The 27,844-nt window shown below is 41.7% G+C and overlaps 1 protein-coding gene across 1 annotated transcript; it reads right to left on the bottom strand.

The window, feature by feature from the left end:
- Positions 1-183: 183 nt before the first annotated feature.
- LOC145784580 (uncharacterized) lies at positions 184-21,209 on the bottom strand. Its single transcript, XM_082596431.1, has 13 exons — positions 20,939-21,209; positions 20,711-20,851; positions 20,300-20,476; positions 10,577-10,708; positions 9,693-9,819; positions 7,393-7,605; positions 6,206-6,381; positions 4,247-4,333; positions 3,968-4,126; positions 3,189-3,364; positions 2,595-2,797; positions 2,264-2,426; positions 184-1,970 (listed from the first exon to the last, which is right to left on the bottom strand). The coding sequence occupies exons 1-13, from the start codon at positions 21,164-21,166 to the stop codon at positions 1,229-1,231; spliced, it is 2,724 nt and encodes a 907-aa protein (XP_082452557.1). The 5' UTR covers positions 21,167-21,209; the 3' UTR covers positions 184-1,228.
- Positions 21,210-27,844: the final 6,635 nt, after the last annotated feature.

Genomic DNA, 27,844 nt, shown 5'->3' with positions numbered 1-27,844 from the left:
CTTCAAAGCTTGTAAAATGCAACACTTTTGTAACGCCACTGCACCAATCTCTGAAGATAACGGAGACCAGGCAGGTTGCATTGTCAAGCACAAATTGCTTCGTGAACATGTAATCAGGTTGTCTGTCCAGTCTATCTACTATTCTAACCCACATGGTGGAATTTTGCTCTTTGAAGCGACAAACATGTTTCCAAATTTTTATTTTGACTTTGCAAATGACGTCATAAATAAAACTCAAACAAGCAGTGTTGGAAGGACACGTGATGTGAGGAGGACTTTTCATTGGTTGAGTACCGACCAATCAAAGTACCACATCACACAAACTAACAATAATACGTCACAAACGCGCACGCACTGACGTTACTATGGCAACAGAACCTGGGCACTTTCGCAAACAAGTTTACTGTGACGTTGAAACTGCATCGAGTGGAAACTTTTCAAATCACGAGCTGGCCTCAAGGTAAACGACCACGCGTGTGCCGCCGGTTCTGCCGCCCAGCATCTGGCCACTCAGCCAAACGATCATGATTGGTCAAATATCCTTTTAACGTCACCCACTCGTTTGTCATTGTTGCGTCGTGCCAACGTCATAATAACTGAAGTGACGCACCACACAAGATTATCTTCGTCACATACATCACATTATAATGGAACAGACAACGTAAAACATGACGTCATGAGGTGACTTCACGACTGCATTGCAGATAAAAAAAGCGAGGATGATGGATCCTGACAGCCAGTTCTAAAAGCGGACAAAGTATTTGGCTAAAAAAGAAATAAATATACAAATTAAATACACAGCTAGCGGTGCAAGGTCTGTACATTAAGTTAAACGGCCGATAGAATGTTAATCAACAGATGGAGTGCAAAATATCAAAGCCAAGTTACTTCGCACCAACAAGTCACCACAGCACTTCGGGATAAACGCAAGTGACATCACAGTTAATGACGCGGTTGGTAACGTCATCACACACCGCACGTGGCACTAGCAGCTGATGATGCAACAGTTTTCGTGTCTTGGCAACTTCAAAAGTAAGATAAATTATGTCAAAAATGGAGACATCACGGACGTGAGCAATAAGCACTTAAGCAGCCAGTGGTACACATTGCACACTAAAGAACACGCAGCGACAAACATTGAACATTGTTACGTTGTTGCCACGTCACAAGATGACTACGTAACAGTGCAGGGGATTACGATTTGAATTGTACTAAATAAGAGAGGGGCTTAGAAGGGGCACTCGACCTGCTTACGGGGGATGGGTTCGGGTTTGGGGGTGGTTGACGAGCAGTTGGTTGGAGGAGCTGGAAGCTCATTGGGCACAATAGGATTGCCAAATATATTGCGATCTCCAGAGAATGATCGGATCTGGTCAAAGATGTTCATGGAAGGTTGACAATTAAGAAAGGAAGAGCATTGAGGGGGATTGTTGGATAAGATGTCCCCGAAACAAAACTGACTCAGCCCCTTTTGAATGGATGAGACCAGTCCACGATCGGGCCGTTTAAAGCGACTGCCGTCTGACTGAGTGCGCGAGCGACCTCTCCCATTACTGTCCATGCCATCCCGTTTCATCGGCTCCTTGTCAGCGACAATGCTGATCGTTTGTGGTAGATCAACATCGTTTCTAATCTCGGCATCTTGTGGGACACTGGAGTGTTTAGAGGGAGCTAAGGTTTTAAATTCAGAGTTCCCATCTGGTTTTGAAGAGTCTGTTGTTTCTTCTCTTTCCGTAGGATCCTTGTCATTTTGATTAAAGTTATTTTTCGAATCAACATCCAAAGAGTCCATTGATACTCCTTTGCTCTCTCCTACCACCTTCTCTTCAACAGCTTCCGGGACCACATCATTCACCACACCACGGCGAGGAGGAAAGCGGGCCGCACCACTGGATGCCGCAACAGGTTCGGCCTCATTGCTGCTGCTACGTTGCTGATGTTGTGAGGAGTTACCATGGCGACTGCTGTGCCTGTGAAGAAAATCGATAGTTAGATGAAGTTATCAAGGATGACGTGGCTAATCTTAAACCAATCAAGCAGGCTGTGGTAGAGTTATGCACAGACTTCCAAACACACATAACATGGTGAAGATGCGCAAGTGTGACTCGTTTCCACAGTACTGGATGTACAAGTTGCGAAATAACACTTCGTTTCCAATCTCTCCTCCAACGACTCCGACTGATGTGGGATACTCCACTACTCCTTCTCGTGGCGATCCCGGACCATCGTTTATTTAAGCTCTACTCTCTGTAGATGGACTTACTTGTGATGCTTGTGGTGATGATGGTGGTGGTGATGATGATGATGGTGGTGATGATGTCCGTAGCTCTGGTGATGGCGGGGAAGCCCATCCTTGTGTCGACGCCTTGATTCCACACGTTCCACGGTCGTTTCTTCCGCACCAAAAATGGGAGTTATTCCCGAATCTAAGTGATGAAGACCAATGATTTTTTACGTATGTCGCTCTTGAACAGTATGAGACAAAAAACAATCTAGGAAATAAACATCAGATTCGTTTTGAAGAATTGAATTCTCAAGCATATTATTTAATCATCAGGGAAATTAAAAGTAATCAAATACGAAAATAAACTCACAATCTAGCTCGGGAAGACCATGAGAAGAGAGCTCTCCTGTTTCCGGAGTGTTTGCTCTGAGGGTGGAGCCGGATCTGTCTTGGTCAACTGAGACGTCAGGAGATGACAAACTCCACATGGAACTGGGATGAAGTTTCCCATGACTCACATTGGAAGAAGAGCAGTAGGAGGAATGGTAGCCATGATCGGAAGCATCCTGGTGCCTGGAGACATTCGGTTGTTATAAAGTTTGTATTTATATCAGCGCTGCATTTAACACACCTGTTACTCTCATCACTTTACAAAGCAGAGAGTGTCAAGTTTAAATGCGTTATAATCATGATCAGCTTACTGTAACCTATGCAAAGACTGTAGGCAAACCTCCTTCACATAGCTGCCGTACATCTCACCTTAAACCCGCCTATTCAAAGTTAAGTAGGAAGGAGATAATGTCATTTACGCACATAAAAGCTAATAGAAACACTATGGTATAATGTAACCAACTATGAACTAGTTGGTTTATAGTGTAACCAACTATGTTAGCCAACCAATGTAACCATGCAATTTTGATCGCAATCGTTATCCAAGGCACACTAGCGGCAAACTACAACTAACCCTTCAGCATTGTTGGCCTTGTGGAACGGGAGTTGTTCCCGGCCTAGTTCTGCTTCCTGTTGCTTCGGGCTGTCGTCATGGTGGTCCCACTTGTAAGGGTCGAAGCAATCGGATGTGGATTGGACGGGGGTGAAGTCGAGACACAGTCGCTCGCGGTTGACGGAGCCGTCTGTTATCTGAGGGGGGGCAACACTATTTTAGCGGGAGAGACTTGAACAACGTGAAAATCCCGATATTGACATTCAAAACCACAAGCGGTTTTCAAAACTCTTTCGATCGGTATGGCGTACATTAAAGGGCTAATAATAGATATACTGTAAACTTGTAGAGGTTGTCTGGGGGTACGGTAACACCAATTTAGCTTGACTCGAATTGCAATATTGTTTGTTCCGAACAATGCTCGATCAAAATACACAAATGAACTCAGGCCTGGCCAAGAACGAGAACAGCTGTTTCTAAAGTGGGAAGGAGCAAACAAAAAGTTACGTAACTATCATTTATCAAAAAGTTTTCGAAAGACAGAAAAAGAAAAGTCATAATTAGAAGAAGCCATCAAATATCAGCCATGTCTTAATTGATCCATCACCGAAGTGAGACCAGCTGCCAGCAAAGTAAACTTTCGTTTCAGCGAAGCTTAATTCCTGCGTGCGCAATTAACGTGTGTTCCAATTACGTTATGACAATAAATACACAAGACGAAAACGTCATCATTTGGTTGTATGAGGAATCGGCTCATTAACAAAAGTCTATTTGCATAGAAAAGATCCGTCTGTCTGTACCTGCACTCCGTAATCGAGGTCGCATGCGATCGTTCTAGCTTCCGATTCGGTGATGGCCCCACTTTGGTTGCTGGCATTGCTTGGCGTGCTGTAGTTGATTAGCAACACCAAGTTCCTGTAGCTGTCGGTTTGGCAGATGGAGGCCTTCGACCCGTGCCGCTGCAAGTGGATGGATGTTTAAGGCGATGCTCAAGTCGTTGCACACAACAATCAAATCTAATTTGTTTGCTGAGCGAGCGACATGCGAAATATATGTTGACATTATGACATCACACTCACAGAAGGAAGCAAGGAATCCTCAGCGCTGGTTTCCACAAAGTTGCTTTCCATGCTTATGGTATTGGACGCCTCCTGTTCAAGAAGTTGCTGGAATGGAAAAGAAAACATGTCGGAAACCTCAATGACAAAAATTAAATGCCAAATACACACGAACTGACAGCGCTAGTTACATCATAGAGCAACACTAGCCAAGCCAACGTGCGTGAAAACTTTGCCAATCTAGTTTTTGAGATCTTGATTGACGTCACATGAAATCAAGATGGCATCGCCATAGACAAAACAGCAAATATTGTTTGAACTTTAGTTTTGCTGGGTGGCGTGGGGCGTGGGCGCCACAAGGTAGTGCAGCATCATCATCATAATCCATCGTCGGTTTGTACCCCACTAGTGGGGGTGGCCGATAGCAGTTAGTGCTTTTATTCCTTTTGTAAGGTTCATCGGCTGGGCAATGAAGCACCATCGCAAGTCGCGTCCATTCACACAACGCATTATGTAGGTATAAGCAAAGTGCACTAATTTATTGTCAATTAATTTCTGTTGTAGAGTAAATGCATCAATGACAACGTGTTGTAAAGCCAGGGGTATCGAACCAGGAACCTACAACCCACGGATCACACACCATCGCCCTTGTCACCGTACACGGGAGGACGATAGTGGCGGTAGAAGGCGTTCGGTGGAGAGCCTTTCTCGATAACCTTAGGAATGCAGCAAGGTTGTTTTCAAGCAATCAAAATAACAGCCGATGATTTCGTTGCATTGATGTTAATTGACGAAGTTGTTACAAACACCAAGACCACTTGTCCGCATTAGCAAGCGCCTATTTTTGGTTTTTAATTCGATTGTCCCAAAAAAACATGAGCCATCCTGGTTGATATCCCCGGTGAGTTGATTGTGATGTCACAGCAGACCACTTCTATGCGGCTGGTGACGTGGGGGTGATACATGCAGAAGCATATCGGAAATTAAATTAGAAATGGTTCCAAAAATTTATTATATATAGTTTTTAATGAAGACAGACGGGAGAGATTAAGCGATTAAAGCTAAGTGGTTTGATCGAGATGTTTGCGAGCTGAAATGTTGCCATGTTTTTACGTTAAAAAGACGTTAGCCACAGATTGCACTGACAGCCAGACGCGGAACGAACCACTGAACACAAACAGTGCTAACAATAGGAGAATATCATCCAATTGGCCCAGTAGAGACATCCCAGGTGAGGAGAAAGCAACAAATCTGACATTGCAGCAATATCAATATCTCCCTTTACTTTGCAGTCCTCTCCGGGAGTAAAAAGATTCAGATTATTTTTCTTTTCCAAGAACGAACATGACAGTGTTTGATTGACAATTTGCCCAGCGGAGGCCGTCAACGTAACAAAGGTGGCATTGCAGCAACAATGGCAGAAGGAGACGATCAAACTCCCTTTCAACAACCACGGAAGTCCTGTTGGTTTCAGCTTTCAACGACTTGTCATGTCCGGAACAAAATTTGAAACAGTCGCTCAACAGAAACCTTTCCACATGAGGAGTCGCTTCATACAAGCTGCGCATTGCTGCGAGTTATGTCGCTATTTCTGACAAACAGTTGGAGAAGCAATGAGCAGTAAAATGGACAAGTTGTCAAAAGCACGTCCTTCACAACAACCGACAGGTACGCCCTTGTGAAACGATGACGCCACAAAGAAAGCTACCTAACGCCACACAACAATCAACGCATTATGACCAATGACCACTGCATGGACGGCCGCTCGTGAACGTGCGCGTGTGTGTTCGCAAATTGAATAAATTGAACGCTTCGCGACTTGCTGCATCGGAGACGTCGATTAAACGTCGATTGCACGATGTTCGCAATCGACAGCTCATATATCATAATGCTTTGTTTGTAAACAATGGCGCGTCATAACGAGTGTCAACGCTGCTTTATCACGTCAATGTAGCTCATAATACGCGGAGGGACACCTACCTGGTACTTGGCGTAGGAGTAATCGTCCAGTTCATCCTCGACGTGGAAGGGATTGGCGCAAATGGGTTCATCGCTTGTCTGAGAGTAGAGGGCCATGTAGGGGTGGGCCAGTGCATCCGAGGCGGTGGCCCTATCGTCCGGGTCAAAGGTCAAGAGATGTTGGAGTAAGTTGATTGCTGAAAGCGAAAAAATGTGAACAAGGGCGAACAACAAGGAACTTGCCAGCAACATAATCTACGATGTCAACAGGAACTAGGTGGGGATAATAAATGAAGCTGGTCAGCCCTCTAAGGTCACCATGGTTCAATGTCTCATTAAGTTATTAACAGCGTTCTCGAAACTTCGCCACTCGATCTAGTCGTAATTTTATTTCGATAAGTGACGTTGTGCGATATTGTGGCATCGGTTTACCGCGTACAAGGCGCGCAATAACAGGTAGTATCCTCAGGCCGTATATGCGCACTAACATAGAAGGCGGATAGCCAACTTCTGAACCTCAAAACAACAACAATCGAGTGAAAACAATAATTTGCTGATGACGTCACGGACGACGTCGCTGGGTCGTGGTTGCTATGGCGACCAATGATCAGGCGCTCATTTTAATTGTCATCGTCTCGGTTAATACCAAGTTGAACGAAAGGTTGGCGACGGGAGAAGACGTCTGAAACCGACTTTAACGTGAAATAGCATCTTGTTTGTCTCTTGGAAAGTTTGCACTAATCTTATTTGAGTGACAAGTGCAAACGTGCCCTACCAACAATGTTGTCGTAGCATTGAGTGTAGGGTCGAGTGGAGAGCGTTTGCCTATTTCCTCATAAAGTCTTGCTTAAAAGATAACTGAAGGATTTCTTACTTTAAATAGAAACTCTTTTCATAGAAAACTAAACAACTTTTCGCCACGAGCATAGAAAGGGCTGCCAGTAGCGAGGCAAAATATTACGTAGATTACTCGATGTCTATAGGTTAATCAACGAAAACCAAGGATGTTTATGACGTGCCAACCTTATCAATAATGCATGGCTGGTCATGGTTGGTTAACCACCGGGTTCTAATTTAGCTTCAAATTTAACAATTTGATCAATTTTGAGCTTGGAATAGATCGACGAGAGATGGCAAGCGAGCAACGCGATGTCTCGCGACAGAAATAAACAGATTACAAGGGAGCTCTCATTGTGAGGCAATCTTACCTATGGGGGAAGCCTGCGGAACGATATCGCGGAGGGGTAAATTGGGAATGCCTCCGTTGTCTCGAACCCCATACTCGGCAGGATCGGCACAGCACCGTCGGTCCATACATCCCCGCCCCGCCACGCTCCGCCAGCTTTGTGACGTCACAGATATGAAATCGAGGATCTGGGTGATTTGGTCGAACGATCCATCGCCAGCGAACAGAGGCTTGCCTGGGTGGGAAAATAGACGCGGTTAATAATCGTCATCAAATGAAGCTTGTTTAACGAAGGCGCTTACGTGACTTTCTAACCACACGTGACGCAGAGATCAAAGCAGTTGAAACTGTTCGGTAGAAGCTAAAGAAGCGACATTAATCATGCTCTGCTGACGAAAGGTACAAAGTGAATTAAATTCCAACCATCCCAAATTCCATGCCTTCCAATCGTGTGATCAGCAAACACTGCGCGTTGTTGGGCTTGGTTGGTACACATGCGGCTCATTGCGTTCTGCTGCATGATGCCAACCCATAAAGGGGAGAAACAAAGCATAATGCACAAACGGGTTGAAGTTTCACGGGGGCAAGGGCTAGGTTAACAACAATACGAGCATGAAGGTGGTCAAGAGCTTCACGAGCAGCAATGTTTGGCATGAACCCATTTCCACCTCCACTTGTTCTATGGGCATTGCTAACATTGCAAGAGTGAACCAAATCATGATGGTGTTTACATAGTGGTCTATAGCGCGGGATAAACACTAACACAAGAACACCATGTGTAAACTTCAGACTAGAATATTCTCTTCACATAACTACCAACATCACACAGCCCAGGAGTTCCACGAAACAACAGTTTCTGTCCTGTTTAAAAAAAATCAATTCGAAATGAGCTCATCCATCGATTGGTTGAGATTCACGTTCAATTTACATCAAATAAACGTAAAACTAACAAGTTCTCCTCTATTTAGAAGCATATGACTCATAGTAAGGCGTGACTGATCAGATGTGAGTGCCAAGACCGACTTAACAAAATCAAGTTACCAAGGCCTGACCAAATAGCTCCTTACATAAACTCGGTCATGAGTCATCCAAAGAACAAAGAGATCTCTAGATGGCAAGATCTGATGTTGCATCCAGTAAAGGTTTTCGAACGTTGAAGCAATGTAATTATCTCTTGGATGTTTCTGAGAACAAGCTATGGTACAACCGTTTTCTTCACAACAGACAAGAATTACACAGCAACCTGTCTTGAGGCAACCTCGCGACCATAACTTGAGACGTTCAAAGACATTTCAAGCAAATGTCTTCTGTTACTCATTTTTGCGCCCGCGAACGAAAATTTAACGCAAATACTAGAAATCTGGTTGCTCGGTGGCTGGCAGCGATAGCTGGTGAGTCACATAAACTGAAGCTGGCTCCTCAAAATCGAAGACAAAGAAAGGTCAGCAGGCCGATCGCGTCGTACAAATACAGCTCCAGGTTACGGTCTGTTGGCGTCAGACTGACCTCATTGAACACAACCGGCTGGGCTTGCTTCAATGTGGTTGACAAAGAAAAATCGAGATGAGGTTTCTGATGTAAGAAAATACACTATATTGGAGTTGCAAACGAGCAATATTGCGTCGTACATCAATGGAAAAAGAATTCTATAAGAATTTGTCATATTTTCCTTGATATTAAAATCTCTTATCATTTTCGTTCTCTTTCCGCAAGAAACCCACAAATATTGAGGTTGGCTCTTCAGGTACCACATTCTAGCACTTGGTGGAGCAGCTGGTACCTTCTCTGGGTTCCAGGGCATTCAGTTGGTCCCATAAAGTGAATCTAGTCTGTCGCAGACATTCGCATAAGCTTTCAATCAACCTTGCGACAAGACCACAAAGATCGTGACAATGACAGGCGACAATTTCAAAGCAATCACCAACAGGTTACTAGGCAACGAACACGTTCTACGTCACCAATATCAAATACTTCACTTGTTGGCTGATCAACGACTGCAATTAATCACCAGAAACAATCAAAGATGATTTCTTTCTCCAAGCAATGTTAACTCAAAACATTCCCAAGCAATCAAACGTTGCCTAGCAACTTGTGAAGTTCAAGTCAATCTTAACCTTGAGAACTGGAACCGGCTCTACAGCATCCAGCCGCAGCTAGCGTTGAGGTAGCAAGGAAACTAGCTTTGAACCTGACTATTGGTTTTATCACATGGTCAATCGTACAACTCTTTACGACATGGCGCGGTAGTGCCGCCCCCAGCACTCCGTAACAGTTCTAACCCTTGCGTCGTTTATGTGCATACAATGTGACTTTGTTTCTCACCTGTCAGCATCTCAGCGAATATGCAACCCACCGCCCAAACATCGACACTCTTGCTGTAATGACGCGGGTGGAGCAACATCTCCGGCGCCTGGTACCGTGTCGACGATGACGTCATAGACAGGTGACCCTGCAAGGGAAGCGGGAACTTTTTTAACAGACGGTGGTGGAAGTGCATTCAAGCGTGCCCTGGCCGTCCCCGATGATGAACGAGAGTGGCACATACCGGAAATTGAATGGAGCAACAGTAACGTTCCAATGACGAAACCAGCAGGTCATTTTACATCTATTATACGCAATTAAACATAGAATCAACATGAAAAAATGCAGTCTTGCTTGATATCACATGGTAGAACTTGCAATACCATCGGTGATTCATACCTAAGCCCTAATTGGTGAAATTGTAGATTAATTGGAACAAACGATTGTGCAACATCGCAAGCACCGCATCAACTCAAAACTTCACCAGGTAAACATCTTATGCGAAGCTAGGTGCCGCTAGTGGCCACAATGTATGCCAGATTAACAAAGTCACACCTGAACTACTGCAATAATGGGTCTGCTACTATTCGGTGAGTCCGATTCGGTGAGTTCCTAACCTCTAACCCTTAACCCTAACCCCTAACCCTAAAACGGCAATGATAATTAGGCTACGGTACCCGATAATTTAAAAAAAATTGAAAAAATCCCTCGTCAAGGGATCGGACTCACCGAATCGGACTCACCGAATCGAACTCACCGAAACGGGCCATTCCGGCAATAATACAGTCCAATCAATGATATCTTTCAATGCAGTAAGGGACATTAATTAACAGAACAAAGGTGTTCATAAAAAAGAACAGATATTTTGCTGTAACAACGCTCGAAACTTGTTCACTTGCACTTACAGTGTGGTCATAATCCTCATCCAATATCCTGCAAACTCCAAAGTCTCCGATCTTAAGCATGAGTGTGTCCATGTTGACGAAGATGTTGGCCGGAGTGACATCTCTGTGGATGACGTTGGCACTATGGATGTACTGTAAGAAATGTCAGGTGGATTAGAATAATCAAAGAATCCCCACAATTACGAGGCTAATGCATTACTAAGTTACAATTAACTCCGTGATCTTTATATAGCGGGCCTTTTAACAGCAGAATGAAACACCAAACACAAGATAAACCCATAAATGGCGACGCATAGACGTTGAAATGCCGCGCAAACAAAGCCGAATGCTAAATTCAAATAAGAACTCGGAGCACTTCAAATGTTAACGTTGTATGCAAATGCCTTCTCCGTACGCTTAATCTAAAGAAGCATATCGAAGCAAGAAGCTTTAGTACACATTCACAGCTCTGCAAGGAGGGGAACTTGCTAGCCACGTATGTTGCACCGCAGCACAAGGAGTGGCACAGCCCATTACAAGCGCAACGTACTGTGGCTGTCAGTGCAATGATGTAATGCTTTGATGACATCACATAGAGGCAGTTCTGAGGGCTTGGTGTTGGTTTCGAACTGAAGACAATTGAGTTGCAATTGTAAACCGCTTCATGCAGTGAAAAATTCACATTTATGAGAAAATGTCAGAAAATTATAAGAAATCTTTTCTTGTAACCGACAAAACAATAATTACTTCAACATAAGCGCCGGAAGCTAGAGCAAAGAGGCCTGATGTTTGTGCACGACATTTGCAAACCTTTAATTTAAAGCTCTGTGCCCGAGCGAACGCAACCGGCAATCAGCCATAGCGGAGACGACTGTCTTCTTTGTGACGTCAAAGGATGCATCACAAAATTGTTAACGATTTGACACGAAGCGCCTTAACTTAGAAAATAAGATAGATATGTGAAAAACATACCATGGAGGGGCAATGGGAAAATGCTACAGAAGCTTTCGCATGAAGCCGATAAATGAAAGTCAGACAAATCAACGGTTCCGTCTCAAACCAAACCTTGATACTCTAACAATAAATTCAAAATCAGCCAGTGATTAGCAGGTCGAAGGCTTATGATCGTTCGTGCAACTTCATCCAACAATAAACGGATTTTCTTTCAAACTCAATCGGTCTGGGACTCTGGGTGGTTCATAAATATTTCGCGTTGCAATGAGTCATCCAGTATCGGTGGGTCACGTGATTCAACGAGCCAGATCGAGGAAACCGAGCAAATGCTTGAGTGGCAGCTCACTTCAACAGGACAGGTCAAGCTTCAACCAGATGGTCACTCAACTGTGCGCAGGGCTGGCTGATTGTTGATCAATCAGAATTGAGGTTCCGGAATCATCAAAACAGACAAACGATGCACGATGGCTTTGACAAGCTTGACTACTGACCCGACAGGAACGGTTGCGAACTTTAGGTAGCTAGTGCACTCCACGTCAAACGGTACGGCTTGAAATTGAGCAAGTATAATTCTAGACAGACGCATCTGAACAGAAACGAGAACGATATTTTCAAAACACTTGCTCGTTAGAAATATTCAAGGTTGCTGTACAGAAGTGGGGCTAAGTGACCAGGGGCCAACTCAGCCTACAACTTCAAGCAATTGTAAGTTTCATCTCGAGGTTTCTTGGATATTAAGCGGTCACGATTAGTGACAACTTGATAAATAAATGAATGTCCTCAATCCATCTTCACTGAAACAAAATATCAACGCACGTTTGTTGCTCACATGCTTCTACTGTTGCTGCGTGTTCTTGAAACGTTTCTTGCATTGCTTTCAAATTGTTTCTATTTCGCTTAGAAAGGAAACCCAAGAACCATCAGCAGTCCAATTAGATTGGCATCAAGCTAAAGCGTTAACCGAAATAACAGAGAATCAAGTTACAAGAATGAAAAGAATGCGACGATCCGTGCCGAAGCGTCCTTTCACTGGGCTACACAAGAATGACTTGTAGGGCGAGGACAGAAATGTCAGCAATTTAGGAAATGTTTCAACGTCGGTTTGATGTCTTTCAATGCTTATTCTGTGCAACATTGTCGGAGTTAGACCATGTAAAAATAAAGAGATTTAAATCGAAGGGTTTGATCGGGATCGAACTAGCAAAAGTTTCCATCCGTCTTTGCTCTCGTTCCATACACCGGACGTCTGCCGGCGTAGAAATGATGTAATTTTAAATCAGCCTATTGGCGGCAAATCCACACTTCGCAATAGATTGAGTTTCGCTTTTAGCAGCACGATCGTTGCTTACTTCACAACGTAGATATTAACGATCTGTTTAAACCTGGTGCTGCGAGTTCGCTGAAGTTCGCTGTGGTTGTAACGATATGCACTAGCTTTCGCAACACACTTCCCTAGCACATGAGTAGGGAAGTGTGTTTCGAAACTAATTCATTTCGCTATTAGTATTACCAAAGCGAACTCGCAGTATCAGGCTAAAACAGGTCGTTAATATCTACATTGTGAAGTCATCCGCACTTTGTTTGCAACAATGTTGACGACTGATTAGAAAATATTGTTTTGCTCAGATTTTTTTAAATAGTTTGTCGGTGGATAACCACCAGAAATCTTCCACCAGACAACAAAAGTTTTGTTGGTATCGAGAAAGCGACTTCGTGTTTGACGTCACGCAGAGACGTTTTCAAGAGAGCAAACGCGAACACGTTATGACGTAGCAGCGTAATCGAGTGTCAACAGCGAATGGAGATTCCTTTGTCAGCTCGGCACTAACGAAATATCACGGTACTTTTTAAAGACATTTGAACAAATCCACACTAAGTCGCGCTGGGGTTTCTGGGAACTTTCCGTTGAAGTTTCAGGCACATCCCGTAAACAAGAAGCGCAATTTGCTGTGAAATCATCGCATTCCTCGAAGATGACTACAAACGGCAACCAGACAAGTTGAATGGGAACGCACAGAAGCAATGTCACAGAAGAGCCGGATGAATGGGTACAGGCGGCTGTGTACACATTCGCTTGGTTACAGGAAAACCTTTATTCATCAATGCGAGATAAGAGGAACACCTTCGTTCTGGGAAACAGTTCGGTCGTGGACAACTCAACATCAACTCGAAGAAAGATTGGAACATGCGTCATTCCAACGTGGAATAAACATAAACAAACTCCTCCCTACCAAGACAGCAAATCAGTCGTTTACATTGATTCAACATCTGCAGACGTTGAATCAATGTAAAAACGACTGATTTGCGTTCTGGGTAGGAACGCACTAAACAAAGTTTTAGCCAATCCAGAGGATCGTTTGGCAAATAAGGTTGATGAACATTGCAAACATGTTGGCAGCGAAATACGGACCAGGAATAATTTACAACGTCCATTAATGTTACATATTTGTTCCAATGAACTTCCATAACTATCCAACGCCGTGTGCACACCGCTCATGTGGCGCCGGCATAAAATTGAACATTGACACGTAAAATCAACAAAGATTTCTCTAAAAGAAACCAGACTCATGTAAAAGCCGATGCAGTTTAATATTGATCTCTGGTTCCCTTGACGAAGACATAGATATCCCAAGGATACCGCGGGTGACACTGGTGACACTGCTGGGTCACCCAGGTGACCAATCATTGACCATCCACATCTCGAATATTTTAAACTCTAACAGAATCAACCACAGAATGAAACAAGTCGATAGAGAATTCAATAAAGTTGACGAGGAAGCAATTAAAAAAAAAAACTTGCAACAAGCTAAGTAACCTAATCCGTCAGTAACTGTTGAAAGACACAGATAAATCATTCGCTAAAAATAGCCAAAAATTGTTCAGCAAATTTGCGCCCAATAATAGCCAATTTGGCAAGATCGCCAGCGTCTTCACCAACACTCCTGATCGATCACAGGTTGTTACAAGTGAAAATAAGATCATTTTAACTAGGACTTCAATCTGTGACTATATATAATTATATATTGTCTAGGTCAAGAGATGCAAAACTTGGGCTTCGTACAAAGCAAATTTTATCCTCTGTCAGCCTTTACAGCCGTTGTTCCAGTTCAATCAAATGATTAATCACAACTCTTGTGACCATGCCAATTTTTCCTACCACATATGTAAAGAACATACGAGTCGGATTTTACTGCATCACTTCCGTGATTGTTATAAGCTGCAATAGGTTTGTTGAATACAAAGTAGGCAACTTTACCAAGGCTAGGCAACCAAACTGCACTGAGCTTCGACAAACCAACCGCAATCATTATACTTGTATCTGGGTAGCTGAGTGCCCATTAATTAGTGGTGCGCAGGCCCGGATTTAGGGGGGGAGAGGGTGCAGGTGCCCCGGGCACCCCGACGTGGACAAAATGTGTTTTTGTGTTATAATTTTGTTTTTTTTTCAGCCTTTGAAGTTTCTGCAAAATGCTGTGCAGTGCTGGATTAATGCTACTGTAGACGTAGAGATGGTTTTTTCGATCTAAAAGTGCCCCGGGCCCCCCATCAGATAAATCCGGCCCTGGTGGTGTGATACTGATGAGCCCAGCCTTATGGACGAAACACGATGTCTATCGCTGTCAATTCTTGTCACACCCGGCCAGGGGGAAAGGATTTGTTGATTGGATAGCATGGAGACTATGCCATTGTAGATAACGTAAAGAAATACTAGCTGAACTATAGCAGAGGTTTATGTTGACGGCCAGGAAAAGGCTTCTCTACTTTGAACGATATTGTTATTTTCCATGAGGCAATTGGGAGACTCGAAGATACATTCTCATGAAGTCACTCAGTCATCCGCAAACAATAATGAGATAGAAGTCGAGAAAACGCGATGTCTTCGGATGAAGAGGAAGGCAGCGCCACTAAGATCGTCCAGCCAGCCACGCAGAACAATCACGCGGTAGTTGCGCATATTCCATGATTTGAACACGCGTGAACCACGCGCTACGCATAAATAAACGCTACAAATAATCAACGTGCCCCAATAAGTGAAATATGCGTGGGGAGCATCGTCGTTTATTTCATCACAAACTGATTCAAGTCGTGATAGGCGGAGACACAGGGTTCGTTCATCCTAAAACTGTAACTAAAACTTTCATTGGAATTTGCTATCAGTAGCAAGCTGCTTGCTACGCACACATTTGATAAAATGTAGAGCACCCAATGGGATATGACAAGTAAATGACAAATACCCAATTGGAAGATCTCGCAAGTACAGCAAGGTATACAATTCCGAAGACGGAAATTTTCCAATCCGTTGCAGTTTGGAAAACAGATCGTTTGAAAAGGCGACTGACTACATTACGTCAAGAGGATTTCTTCCAGACATTCGAGAGTTTATAAATAGAGACACTGGCCCGGGAGCCACACGCACCGTCACCTCAGCCGCCATAATCACCGCGCGAAGCAACATCGCACCAACTGTGACGTTGTTCTCATTTATACACTTTACATGCCTGAAACCATAGCTATAAATATGTCGTCATGAGAATGAGATATTATTAATTGTAAACGCTGAGCGACATTAAACGACCAGACATTAATTACCGCAATAAGGTTTATAAGTTTCAAGTGGTCTTTTATTGCATTGTAAACTCATTCAGTTTTATTCATAATAAATAAATGGGCGGCACTTTAAATGAAACGCGCTGTCAATGCAGCCGCAACAATATATTAAATTTGTTCCAAATTGATGCTAACAGTGTTTTTATTCGATTTTGTAATATTTTGTCTCTGCAACAAAACATTCTGTGAAAGTTGACATCATCGGCCAAATACGAATGGGTTGGGTTTCGAGAAATAGTCCACAAATTATTTTGCACAAACTCACTTTTCTTGCTCGCTGGAGAAGTAAACAGCCATTGTGGCACAACAAATAGGCAGAAGTATGACCTACTCGCCCGGGGCAAGATGAATATGTTAAAGGCGTGACATGGTTGGACTCAAAGTTATAAATTTGTTGCATAACTGGCACATATCCACCAGACCAACTCATAAATTTCTAAAACACAAAACACCTTTCCCTGACTTCAGCGAAAGTGCTAAATATTTCGCTGATCTGGCAGTGACACTTAAAGCGAACATCGTGTGACAATTTCTTTCGCCGTGTTTGTTTAGCAAACAATGTGGAAGACCGACTTTGGCAATGTACGAACACGACAATGCTAATTGATGAAGCTCATGGCCGTTTTGATTAAAATTAAAGTTTGGAGTTTGGTGGATTTGAAAACGGCGACTAAACAGAGACATGAATGACCGAATGAGATGTAAAATATGGAGAAACTGATTTCAATGAACATAACCTCAGGGCCTGCTGCCCATCAGCAATTGGTCTATAAACGTTGAATCAATGTAAAAAGCGACTGTTTTGCTGTCTGGAAAAGGACGAAGAAACGAACAATCAAAACACAAACAATTATAAAATTTTTATGTTTTCTAGTAGAAAGCAAAAAACAAGCAAAAGGCCGAGCAGTTGTTTAATCACTACTTCCCTCGTAGGTGCTAATGAATGAGTTGATGAAGCAGTCAAATAATAGTTTGAGCAAACAAAGTTGAGCTGAGTGGCCTTGCTAACAAGCAAACCAACGCAAGCTCGACTTCCAGCTTTCAAACGTAAACTAACGTAAACGACAGAACGATGCCGTTGCTGGCTTTTTAAGAAGTTTTTGTCTAAAAGCACAATTTGTTGACGCGGAAACAGAAATAAAAAGTGCCAAACGCTATCGTTGCGTAAAATAAAATACTTTACTCACAAATTGAAAATAGCCAAAAAGTTATTTTTACTGAAGTGCTTTCCTGTGATCGAGATACGTCACAATAAGCTGACTCGAAACCCGGATGGACGATAAGAGGAAACCCCCCAGTGAACTGATGCTATGCAGGGTTGTGGAATAAACACAGACAAAACCTTCCAGAATCTAGAATTCTAGATGAACCCCAAACACACTCATTAAACTCGCATAAAGACTTAGTTTGACAAAAAAATATCTTGTTCTGCTTTTATAGCAAACTCCAAACCGTGTATTGTTTACCACTTCGCATAGGTCACGCTATTGTGACGCAACAGATCAGACCGCTGATACTTCCGATGTCACGTCAGCGGTGGCTGGAAGCGAAGACGATACTTTCTTTGAAAAATCGCTGATCGCTGTTTAGCTTAGACTGAAAAACGCTCCAACTTTGTTTACTGTTTCAAGTGTTGACACAAGAAAATGTTGACCATTATGAAATCACAAGCATCTAATCCAGGGGTGTGCAACCTTTGTTACAGGAGGGCCAGATATAAATAATTGGGTGAAACCGCGGGCCGCACGTTTATTTAACATATGATTTCTAGTAGTTGCAGGCACAAAAGAGTAGTTTTTCTTGTTATTCATGTTATTCTTATATTAGGGGTTATCTCCTTCCAGAAATAATAAGTAAGGACGCATAAATTTCTGAAGAAAACTGCTATTCAAATTTATTGTCACACTGTCTTTAAACGAGCTCAGCGAGAAGTTTGCAGCTGGCTTCTTTTCCTGACGGCTTTTTCCAAATTTACTTTAATGGAAGTGATCGCAATTCGAAGTCCATTTTCCAAGTGTTGGTCTGTCAGAACCGATCAATAGGGAGATTTCATGACGCCCGTTTTAGAAAAAAATGCTCGCACAAATACGTTGAGCCAAAAAGTGCCATTTTTGAAGCCATGGATTTTTGAAATGTGGAAAGTCATCTTAGTTGAAATGTTTTCGGTAAAAATCGCCAAGATTCGTTTTTAAATACTTTGCTTTCAAATCCTTTTTTTCTTGAAGATCAATCAGTTCAAGTTGGATATCAGCTGGTGCTTTGTCAATGTCCGTGTTGAATGGCGAAGAGAATATATCAAACAAATGTTCATGAGATTTGAAGTCCTTGAAACGAGCCAAAAATTCATACAACAATATTTTAAATTTAGTTTTCTTCTCCGGATGCATTCCATAGTCTCTTAAAGTTGGAAAGTGGAAAAGATGTCCTGTCTGTATGTGAGCTTTCCAAAGTCGTACTTTGTTCATAATGCCTTTTATGTGACCATACATTTTTAGAAATAATTGATTAAACTACCATTCAACGTTTTATAGGCAGAGAAAACTTTTTCTCGAACCGTAGAAAATTTCATGATCAGATCACCGCTTCAATGCGTGATGGAAAGCTACAGATAAATCTGCATCTGGCATTACAGAGTGCAAAAAACAGTGTTGCAGAACGCGTTTTCGAATATTAAATTCTCATCAGAGCAACTACGTTTATAAACGCAATAACAACGGTTAACTTTAAACTCAATACAATACATTACAAACATTATAAGGACATATTCTCAGTGTTCAATTGAATATTAATAAATCCAGAGACATCAGAATAGAAAATTAAATACAATGGATTGGCGGTGGTCGGTGGGAGACTTCTAAAATGGTTAAGAGAAGGTGCGAAATCTATAATATTCCACTCCACAATGAATTGTTCAAACGTACCAGACTAAACTAAATTACCGTATAAACATGTTTCGCGGGCCGCACACAATTCAAAATTGGCACGTCTTCGCGGGCCACATAATTTTTCTTCGCGGGCCACATTTGGCCCGCGGGCCGCACGTTGCACACCCCTGATCTAATCAATTGAACAAAACCTCAACAATATTCCACACCATAACAAATACAATGGGCCATGTATGTATATAAATATTGTCAGCTAATTATATTTGTACACAAAGGCTAAAATCTCGCCTGCGGGCAATGGTGATGTGCGCATTACTGCACATAAACAAGTGCAATTGTTTTTTTGCAGACATTTCCACTCTACTATCCAAAATGTTTTGTGGCAGTATGTAAAAGACGACCATGATTTCTTTTTGCCAATCGATGAACTGTTGACACCAAATAATTTGTTATCAATAATACCACACTAACAGAGCAGCATTAACACGAAGCAAATGCAAATACACCAAAAACAATTTTACCATTGACAAGGAAATGCAAAACCTTTTATAATTATATCAGTATAAATTTTCAATAAACAAAATGTTAGCTTACAAACAAAAATAAAACTTGCAAAAACAGCTATAATCTTGCAAACACATTTATGATATAACAATATTAAAACAAAGTCTCTTAACCTGGAAAAAATTCTGGAACACAAATTGCATACTGAAGAACAAATGCTTCAAAGAAACTAGCTGCAAAAATCTTGTGGTAAAAGACTAAATATATACTTTCAACAACTCTGCCAGTGAAGTGCTGAATAAGCTAAAGATTAAGCGAGGTCATAAGCAAGTGTGGTAACAATGTCCACAACAAACACAAGGTAAAGATCAATATTCTACTTTCATCGCACTCAACTGAACCTTGGTAAACAAGATAAAACCAGCAGTGACAAGACTGTGTATTCCAGCCAGATGTTTAAGAAAGTTTAGACTTGTAGAAAAACAAACCTGTTGTTTTATTTGTTTTTCCACAGTTATTTTGAGAACTTTCAAATGGGGTGATTAAATTTACAGCAAACTCAATGCAAAGCGGTATGATAGTAACCAATAAAGTAAAAAAATAACAAAATATTAACATTTATTATAATACAGCAACTTTTGTTAAAACAAAAACATGCCATTGATTAACTAAGTAGAAATAAGGCTTCACATGAAAGATATATTATCTACTACACCTTAAATGAAGCAAAATACAAAGTAGCACACATTTGATGTGCTAACAAATGATGTTGATAATTTATCATTCAACCTACCTTTAAACCACGCAGCAGCTGATACATAAATAACTTCACGTAGGGTGGAGGTAACATTTTTTGAGAAAGAATATTTTGTAAATCACAGTCCATTAGTTCTAACCCAAGATAGACAGCATCTATGGGAGGTTCAGAAGGCAATCCAAGATGATCTTGACAATCAGTTACGTTCACAGGCTGAATAACCAAGTAAAGAATTTGTTGCAGTTACATCCAATGATCATAATCATATGAAACAAATACAACATTAATTAAGTTTACCGTTTTAACATGTGTGAATTTATAAGCATAATTATGTATCTTTGAGCAAAAGAATAAGAGCATTGGGCTATGTATATATACATATAATATATTTAATAATTGGTTTTACTTATAAAAGTTATGAAACCAATATAACAATTAAAAACTTACAGAGCCAGAATTCCTTCCATGTGTAGATACAAGAGTATGATATATTTTCATAACATTATCATGCTCTAATTGGCGCAAAACACGAATTTCTCTAAATAAACGCTTTAGCACAACAGTGGAGGTACATTGTTTAAGTGCAACCTGAAATAAAATGAACAGTGATAAAATTTTTGAAATTGCACCATCAAAATAAATTCACCAATTTAATCATGCTCAAGTACCACTAACCTTTTTCACAGCAAGTCTTCTTTGACACTGTTGATCAATTGCAGAAAAAATAAGACTATTAGCTCCGCATCCTAGTGGACATACATCACGATACCTTGATGTTATGTTTGCAAAGTCTATCATAACATATTTTGAATCTTGTGAAGATTTTGACCCTCTACAAGCATCTTCATCTGTGCTAGTGTCACTGACTTCATCTTGCATGTTGATATCAGCTAAAATTTGCATATAAAATGATGTTGCAACAACACTTGTTTAATTAAAAAGCACTCTGCCTATAATACAAAAACAGATTGTATGATACAAATTTTTATATATGTGTCTGGCCATCTTCAGATATGCAGGGCAAACATCATCACCATATAGTATTACCAGTTTCATGTAGACATTGAGAACAAAAATCTGGCTTTCTACTAGTTCCCAATAACTACCATAGGTCTAATCCTTGTAAAATATATATATCAAAGAAAAATTTTGAGCTAGGGAATAACCAAGCTATTTAACTGTAACCGACACTCAACAGAAATATAATTATTGAGGTAGTACCACTCAATACAATAGATGACTTATGACTGAATTAACAAACTACTTTCAAGTTTATAAACATTAGTGGCTGGGAACTAACAACTAACATTTCACAAGAACTTTAGCCAACCAGTTACCCTTTGAAACTACTAAAAATTAAAAAATTTAATTCTGAAGCATACCATAATTTCTGACAAACCATAAGAGCTATCTGAACAAATGATATTCAACAACTCCTTAGTCACTTGTCTTTTCTAGTAGTACTGTAGCAAATAATTCTATGAAAATGAAAGATCCTTTATTCTGAAGGCATGATGGGTAAATGATATTGGGGTCGAGATAATGTAAAGTTGTTATAACTGGTTCAAAAATCAAAAACTTTGCTATGAAAAAAGGTAACTGTTTTAGTAAGCTCACTGGCTCAGTTATGCAAGCAAAGAAGGCAACTTACATAAGCCGCTTACACCTTCAGTCAATCGATCGAATGAAACAACGCCTGCTTTCTTCGCTCGATTTTTGTCTTTATCTCAGCTGGTCTTCCAAGCAACCAATCAAAATCGTTATCACACTTTAGACTCGCACAAACCAGTCATTCGTGAAATTAAATCAAAAGGTGCTTCTTTCGTGATTTCAGTTCAGTTAATTTTTGTTTCTGACCATCACAACAAAAACTGGGATGGACGACAAGTGGCTCCTCGTGCCCCATTCTGTGAGTGACATCTGCACCCAAGCAGATGCCAAACGAAACTTGTCAACCAAGAGCCTCCACCCGGACGGCACAGATGCAAAGGGCAATGGACAAGTTCAGACGGCCCACCATTCTGCACCTCAACATAGAAGGCTACACAACAAGCAAGATAAAAGTTGTGGAGCAGCTTGCCCATACCAACCGGGCACTCGTCATCCTTCTCCAAGAGACCCACTGCACCTCTGCAGATAGGCTAGCTATTCCCAACTAGCCTACACGCTAGTCGGGTCTACCTCAAGCAGGAAGCACGGCATTGCCACGTTTGTGCATGAGAGTCTGAAGTGGACGTTTGTCGACCAATCTGGCCTTCGTGAGTGTCGACAGCTCTCTTCCAGACAGACGTGTGCTTGAGAAGTTCCCGCGGTCCCAACACCGGCCGTCCCTCATCATCGCCCCAAAACTTGTGGCTGCTGTCCCAAGTTCACCGGTGAAGCGATGGAACTTCAAAAAAGCCGATTGGAATCAATACAGCCTCCTGACCAATGAGTCTGCTGCAAAGTTACCATTGACTGAAACACGCAACGCAGACAAGGCATAGCCTACCAGGACTTCTGCAATGCCATAATAACTGCGGCAAGGGCCACAATAGGCTACCACGTGGCCATCGAACCAGCTATACACCATGCTGGGACTCTGAGTGTGAAGCTCTCTATCGCTCATACCTAGGCGCCACAAGTGGTGCTGCTTCCAACACCGCCGCCACCAGACTACTCGAGCGGCTGGACACAAAGAAGCTTGAGCGATGGAACGAAGCTGTCCAAACCATCGACTTCTCACACTCAAGCCGCAAAGCACGGAGCATCATCTGGGCGCTCAGCAAACTCCCCTCGTCAGTGCCCCGTTTCTGCTAATGCCATCGCTTCCCAGCTAGTGCAGAACGGGGTCTACAAAACAAAGGACCGCAAGGCATCCCGCCTTGTTGCCAAGGAAGTATCTGCCATGTGGCGAGTGGAAACACCACAAGAGGAAACAATCTCTGGAGACTTCACTCCAGAGGAATTCGCCACCGCCCTCCACCTAGTGAAACCACACAAGTCTCCAGGGCCGGATAAGATCTGCCCTGAGCTTGTGCTCCATGCTGGCCATGCCCTACAGTCCTGGTTACGTAGATTCCTCTCTCCCTGCCTGCACCACCTCACAATCCCAAAAATCTGGAGAAGAGCTTTAGTAGTTGCGATCCCTAAGCCTCACAAGCCACCAGAGGACCCAAGGAGTTATCGTCCGATATCCCTCCTCTGTGTTCCTTTCAAGATCCTCGAAATACTGATCTATGCCCGCGTCAACCCAATCATCGACCCGCTGCTTCCAAAAGAGCAAGCTGGGTTTGGCGCGGAAAATCCCCTGTAGATCAGGTCACACTCTTAACCCAAGACATCGAAGATTGCTTTGAGGCAAAAAAGAAGGCCGGCGCTGTCTTTCTAGATCTTACAGCTGCCGTATGGCATCGTGGCCTTACTTGCAAGCTGCTTCGCCTGCTTCCTGACCGACATATGGTTCATATGACTATGGATCTTGTCAGGAATCGAAGCTTCACCCTCACCACCGGTAGCTTACGGCAAAGCAGACTGAGACGCCTGAAAAACGGCGTCCGACAAGGGTCGGTCCTGGCTCCACTTCTTTTCAACATCTAGGTCTACACCCACGACCTGCCAACTACGGTCACCGCAAAATACGCTTTTGCGGACGACCTGGCAATTCTCCACTCTACTAAGTCGTGGGAAAATCTAGAAGACACCTTGAGCAGGACATGAAAACTCTCTCAGCCTATCCCTAGAACTGGCGACTGAAACTCAGCGAAACCAAAACTGTGACAGCTTTCCACTCCATAATCGGGAGCTTATCGTGAGCTACACGTCCAAAACAACGGAAAATCTCTGTCCTTCGCTTGATTAAGTAAAGGCAAACTTGATTAAGCTAGGTCAAATTATTCTTTACTTAATCAAGCTAGGTCAAATTATAGTATTCGAAAGTTGCGTTTTTGCTAAAAAATGAAGAAAAGGAAAAGAAAAGAACATGGAAGACATGAACATTTTATCTAATTAATACCGTATGTAAATTTTCGTTCGTTTTGGTACAGTTATGCTGACAGTGACATCTATTAATTTTGTAGGCTAATTTTTGTTTCAAGTAATTTTGTTTCGATCCAGTTGTGCTGAAGAGTTCTAATGAACGAAAACCGGTTCCACGACATAAATTAAATTTTAAATTTTATTGAAATACTATTGTGAGTGTTTGCCTGGACAAATGAATTAAGGTTCAGACTTTAGGAAAAAAAGCTATTGATTTGTTTTCTTAGTGATATGCTTTCTGTATTAGGTAGATCGCCCATTTGAGGAAGTGTCATAGTACCAGATCACCTTTTCCAGTTAGTTCTTCCCACTTTTGACTACCACGACAGGCATGGGTGCGCCTCAACCGTCTCTGTACGGGCATCGGGCTTTTCCGCTCAACCATGCACCAATGGGAAATGGCCTCTTTCTTTCTCCTGTGAATGTGGTGCCGAGGAACAGACCATCCCACCACATCATCAATGACTGCTCCATCTTCAAGCCACCTAATGGAGTGGAATGTCTGCGTGTCATGGATGATGAAACCAAAGACTGGCTGCTCGATAGTAGCCTTTCATGCAGTGTAGTCCGGGAACACTGTGAACCTGGGGTGGTAAAAGGATAGACCCTCGACCCCAGAGGCTCACACGACGACGACAACAAAAATAATACATGCCAAACATTGCAAAGATCTAGAAAATAAGCTTATTAGAAACGACAAAACGCGGACGTTATCGCGCATGATACCACAGTAAGCTTTTTGCCTACGTTGCTCTTCATGATGAGCTTAGAATGTTCCTCTCAAGATCATCAGCACTTTTGATAATGCACCTAGGCCGATCAACATAGCAACTGTCTATTTTTTGTATTTTGTTTATATTATTATTTTTTTACTCATAAAAATTTAATAAAATTCAATTGCTCTTTTTTATCTCTTTTCGTTTTTTTTTAATTTTAAAATATTACTAAAGGTAGGCTACAATATTTAAACCTGACTATCCTGTTTTGGTAGGTCCTATAAAGCACGTAGACTAATAATATTCGAGTTTTGTCGCTTCTACCTTTTTCTAGACCTCTGCTATGTTTAGCATATATTTTTTTTCGTTGTGATGGTCAGAAATAAAAACAAACTAAACTGAATTGTAAGACAATCAGTTTTTTACGAAAGGATGCAGAACATAAAGTGATAGGCCTACTGATAGGATAGGCTAAACCAATGGTTTTCAACTAGGGTTCCGCGGAACCCTAAGGTTCTGCAAGTAAGTCTAGCGGTTCCGCAAGTTTACATTCAAATCCGAGAGTCTATTTTATTATTATTATATTGTTAAGACTTGTGTAAAAAACACCAGGCTCAAGTTTCTCATTGAATTTTTTTATAAGAAGAAATATAATTTTTTACAGTTTGTATTTTTATTGTACATCAATAAATCTGAACATGAGTAGCCTATTTTAATTTAATTTTATTAATCAAACGATGTATTTGCATAAGGCAGTTAAATTATTGAACAGGGGTTTCTCGAGCTGTTGGGATGTTTCATTGGATTCCGTTCCACCAAAAAGGTTAAAAACAACTGGGCTAAACGATAAAAACACAAATTTGAAAACTTGAGTTAGAATAAAAATAATCCGAAAGGGTTTATAATATGTAAGTTATTTTAAGTTTCACATTGCGGAGGAGGAAAACAATCCAGAATAATTTCCAGTCGTAATGTTCTTTTTGTAAATTGACAGAGACATTCGACATCACAGTGGGCAACCGATTGGCAAAATTGTTAAACAACAAAATTGCACATCACAGCACATCTCTGACTGCTGTTAGTAGTGTTTCATGGCTAAATGCCACATAATTTCACCAAAGAAATATACTTTCTTTTTATGAGCTTTCTCACAGCTTTTCAGTCACTTTAGCCTACAATTCTGTTACTCGGTTGTAGCCTATAGGCCTAACCTATAGCCTAACTTACGCTACAGAAAGATTTTGGAGGGAGGAGCCATTTTTCCCATTGACTATAGGCCTATGCTCCTGCTGGTAGCCTGTATGACAATCTTCATGGGATTCTTAAACTATGTTGATACCTTTTATGAATAAATTGTGATTCTTAAATTGTGGTCATTTTCAAACTACAGGCAGTGCCGGTCTTAGGGTATTTTGGGCCCTATGCGGAAAATGCTTTGTGGGCCCAAATGATAATGATTCAATTCAGTAGCGTAGTTAGGTATTTTGAAAAGGGAGGGGGGTGGTTTGACGGTTGGTGGGCGAAGGCTGACGGCGTGATCGCTGAGGGCGACAACCAGCGGCGGAGGGTTCGGGATCGGGAGGGTTCGGGAGGTGCAACCTAATTCGTCCCCTGAAAAATTCGTACCCCGATTTCGTACCCTGAAATCAGAGTAACAAATTCAAATTTCGACCTATTTCGTCCCCTGAAAAGATCGAGAAAAATTTTGAAATGTTTGCGCCACTCCGCCTTCGGCTATGTTGTTTTTTTTCTCGATCTTTTTAGGGTACGAAATGTTCAGGAGACGAAATAGGTTGCACCCGTTGAGTCTCTATGTTTTCTTGGTGCTAATTTCTTTGATGAATTCACTTGTTGAAATTTTCCATTGGAAATGACAAAATTACTGCATTTTCTGAGTAAATTGCGGCCCCCTAATTTTCGGGCCCTGTGCGATCGCACGGTTTGCACACCCCAAAGACCGGCATTGCTACCGGTACCGTAGGCTATAGGCCTATAGCCTAACTTAATGTCTCTTAAACTAATAGCCTAGTGGTTCTTAAACTGTGATGATTCTTACGTTATTTTTAAAACTTTACACTGATAGCCTATTTTTCTCTTTCATATGTGAAGTCTTTTTGCCAGCAGGCAACCAGAAGTGAGATCTTCAATTTCTTTGAATCGTATCACAACACCAACAAATGTTTAAAAACCTACCTTAGCCTACTCAAAGTAGCTTTGAAAAATTAAATTGTCTCGATCGAACAAATGGTTAAATTTATCTTTGATGATTTTAAGACGTGGGCTTTGCGAAATAAAATAAAATTGTCGAAAAGTTATGAAATCTATAAAAACCTCTTTGTACAACAACAACCGGTTTATTTTAGACCTATTTACGAGAACCGGTGAAAACCGGATATAAAAACTTTCTACCGGTACACCAAAAAATTCATCATGGGTTGGTAGCGGGAATCTTTATACTCGGACTGGGAAAAGCTCCTTTGAAAGCTTTATCCTGGAAATTTCGCATAACCTATAGGCTACTTATAGAGGCTATGAACCACTCATAGAAGATTAATAAAGTGATACTTTTGCTTGTTGTTGAAGTGTTACCAGTGGATTATTCCCTCCTCTAGGTGCCGCCGAATGAAGAAAAAACCTTGAAATGCGTTGCTCAAATGCACACCCCAAGAGTCGAACCAGCACCGCTTGATCTTGCGGTTTCTACGTTTGTAAAGACAGTCGCTTAACTAACTTATTAGCAGTCAGTGCGGCCATCACAAACACGACGAGCACGAAATGGCTAGTCAAAACAAAACGCTACTGGCCACCTATCAATTAATGGCTGATCTCGGGCAAAAATGTATTGTGG

The sequence above is a fragment of the Aplidium turbinatum genome, chromosome 1 (assembly GCF_918807975.1).
Source record: "Aplidium turbinatum chromosome 1, kaAplTurb1.1, whole genome shotgun sequence".
NCBI classification, from domain to species: Eukaryota; Metazoa; Chordata; class Ascidiacea; order Aplousobranchia; family Polyclinidae; genus Aplidium; species Aplidium turbinatum.
Note: the sequence above shows the minus strand (reverse complement) of the source record. Positions and strands in the feature narration are given on the sequence as shown.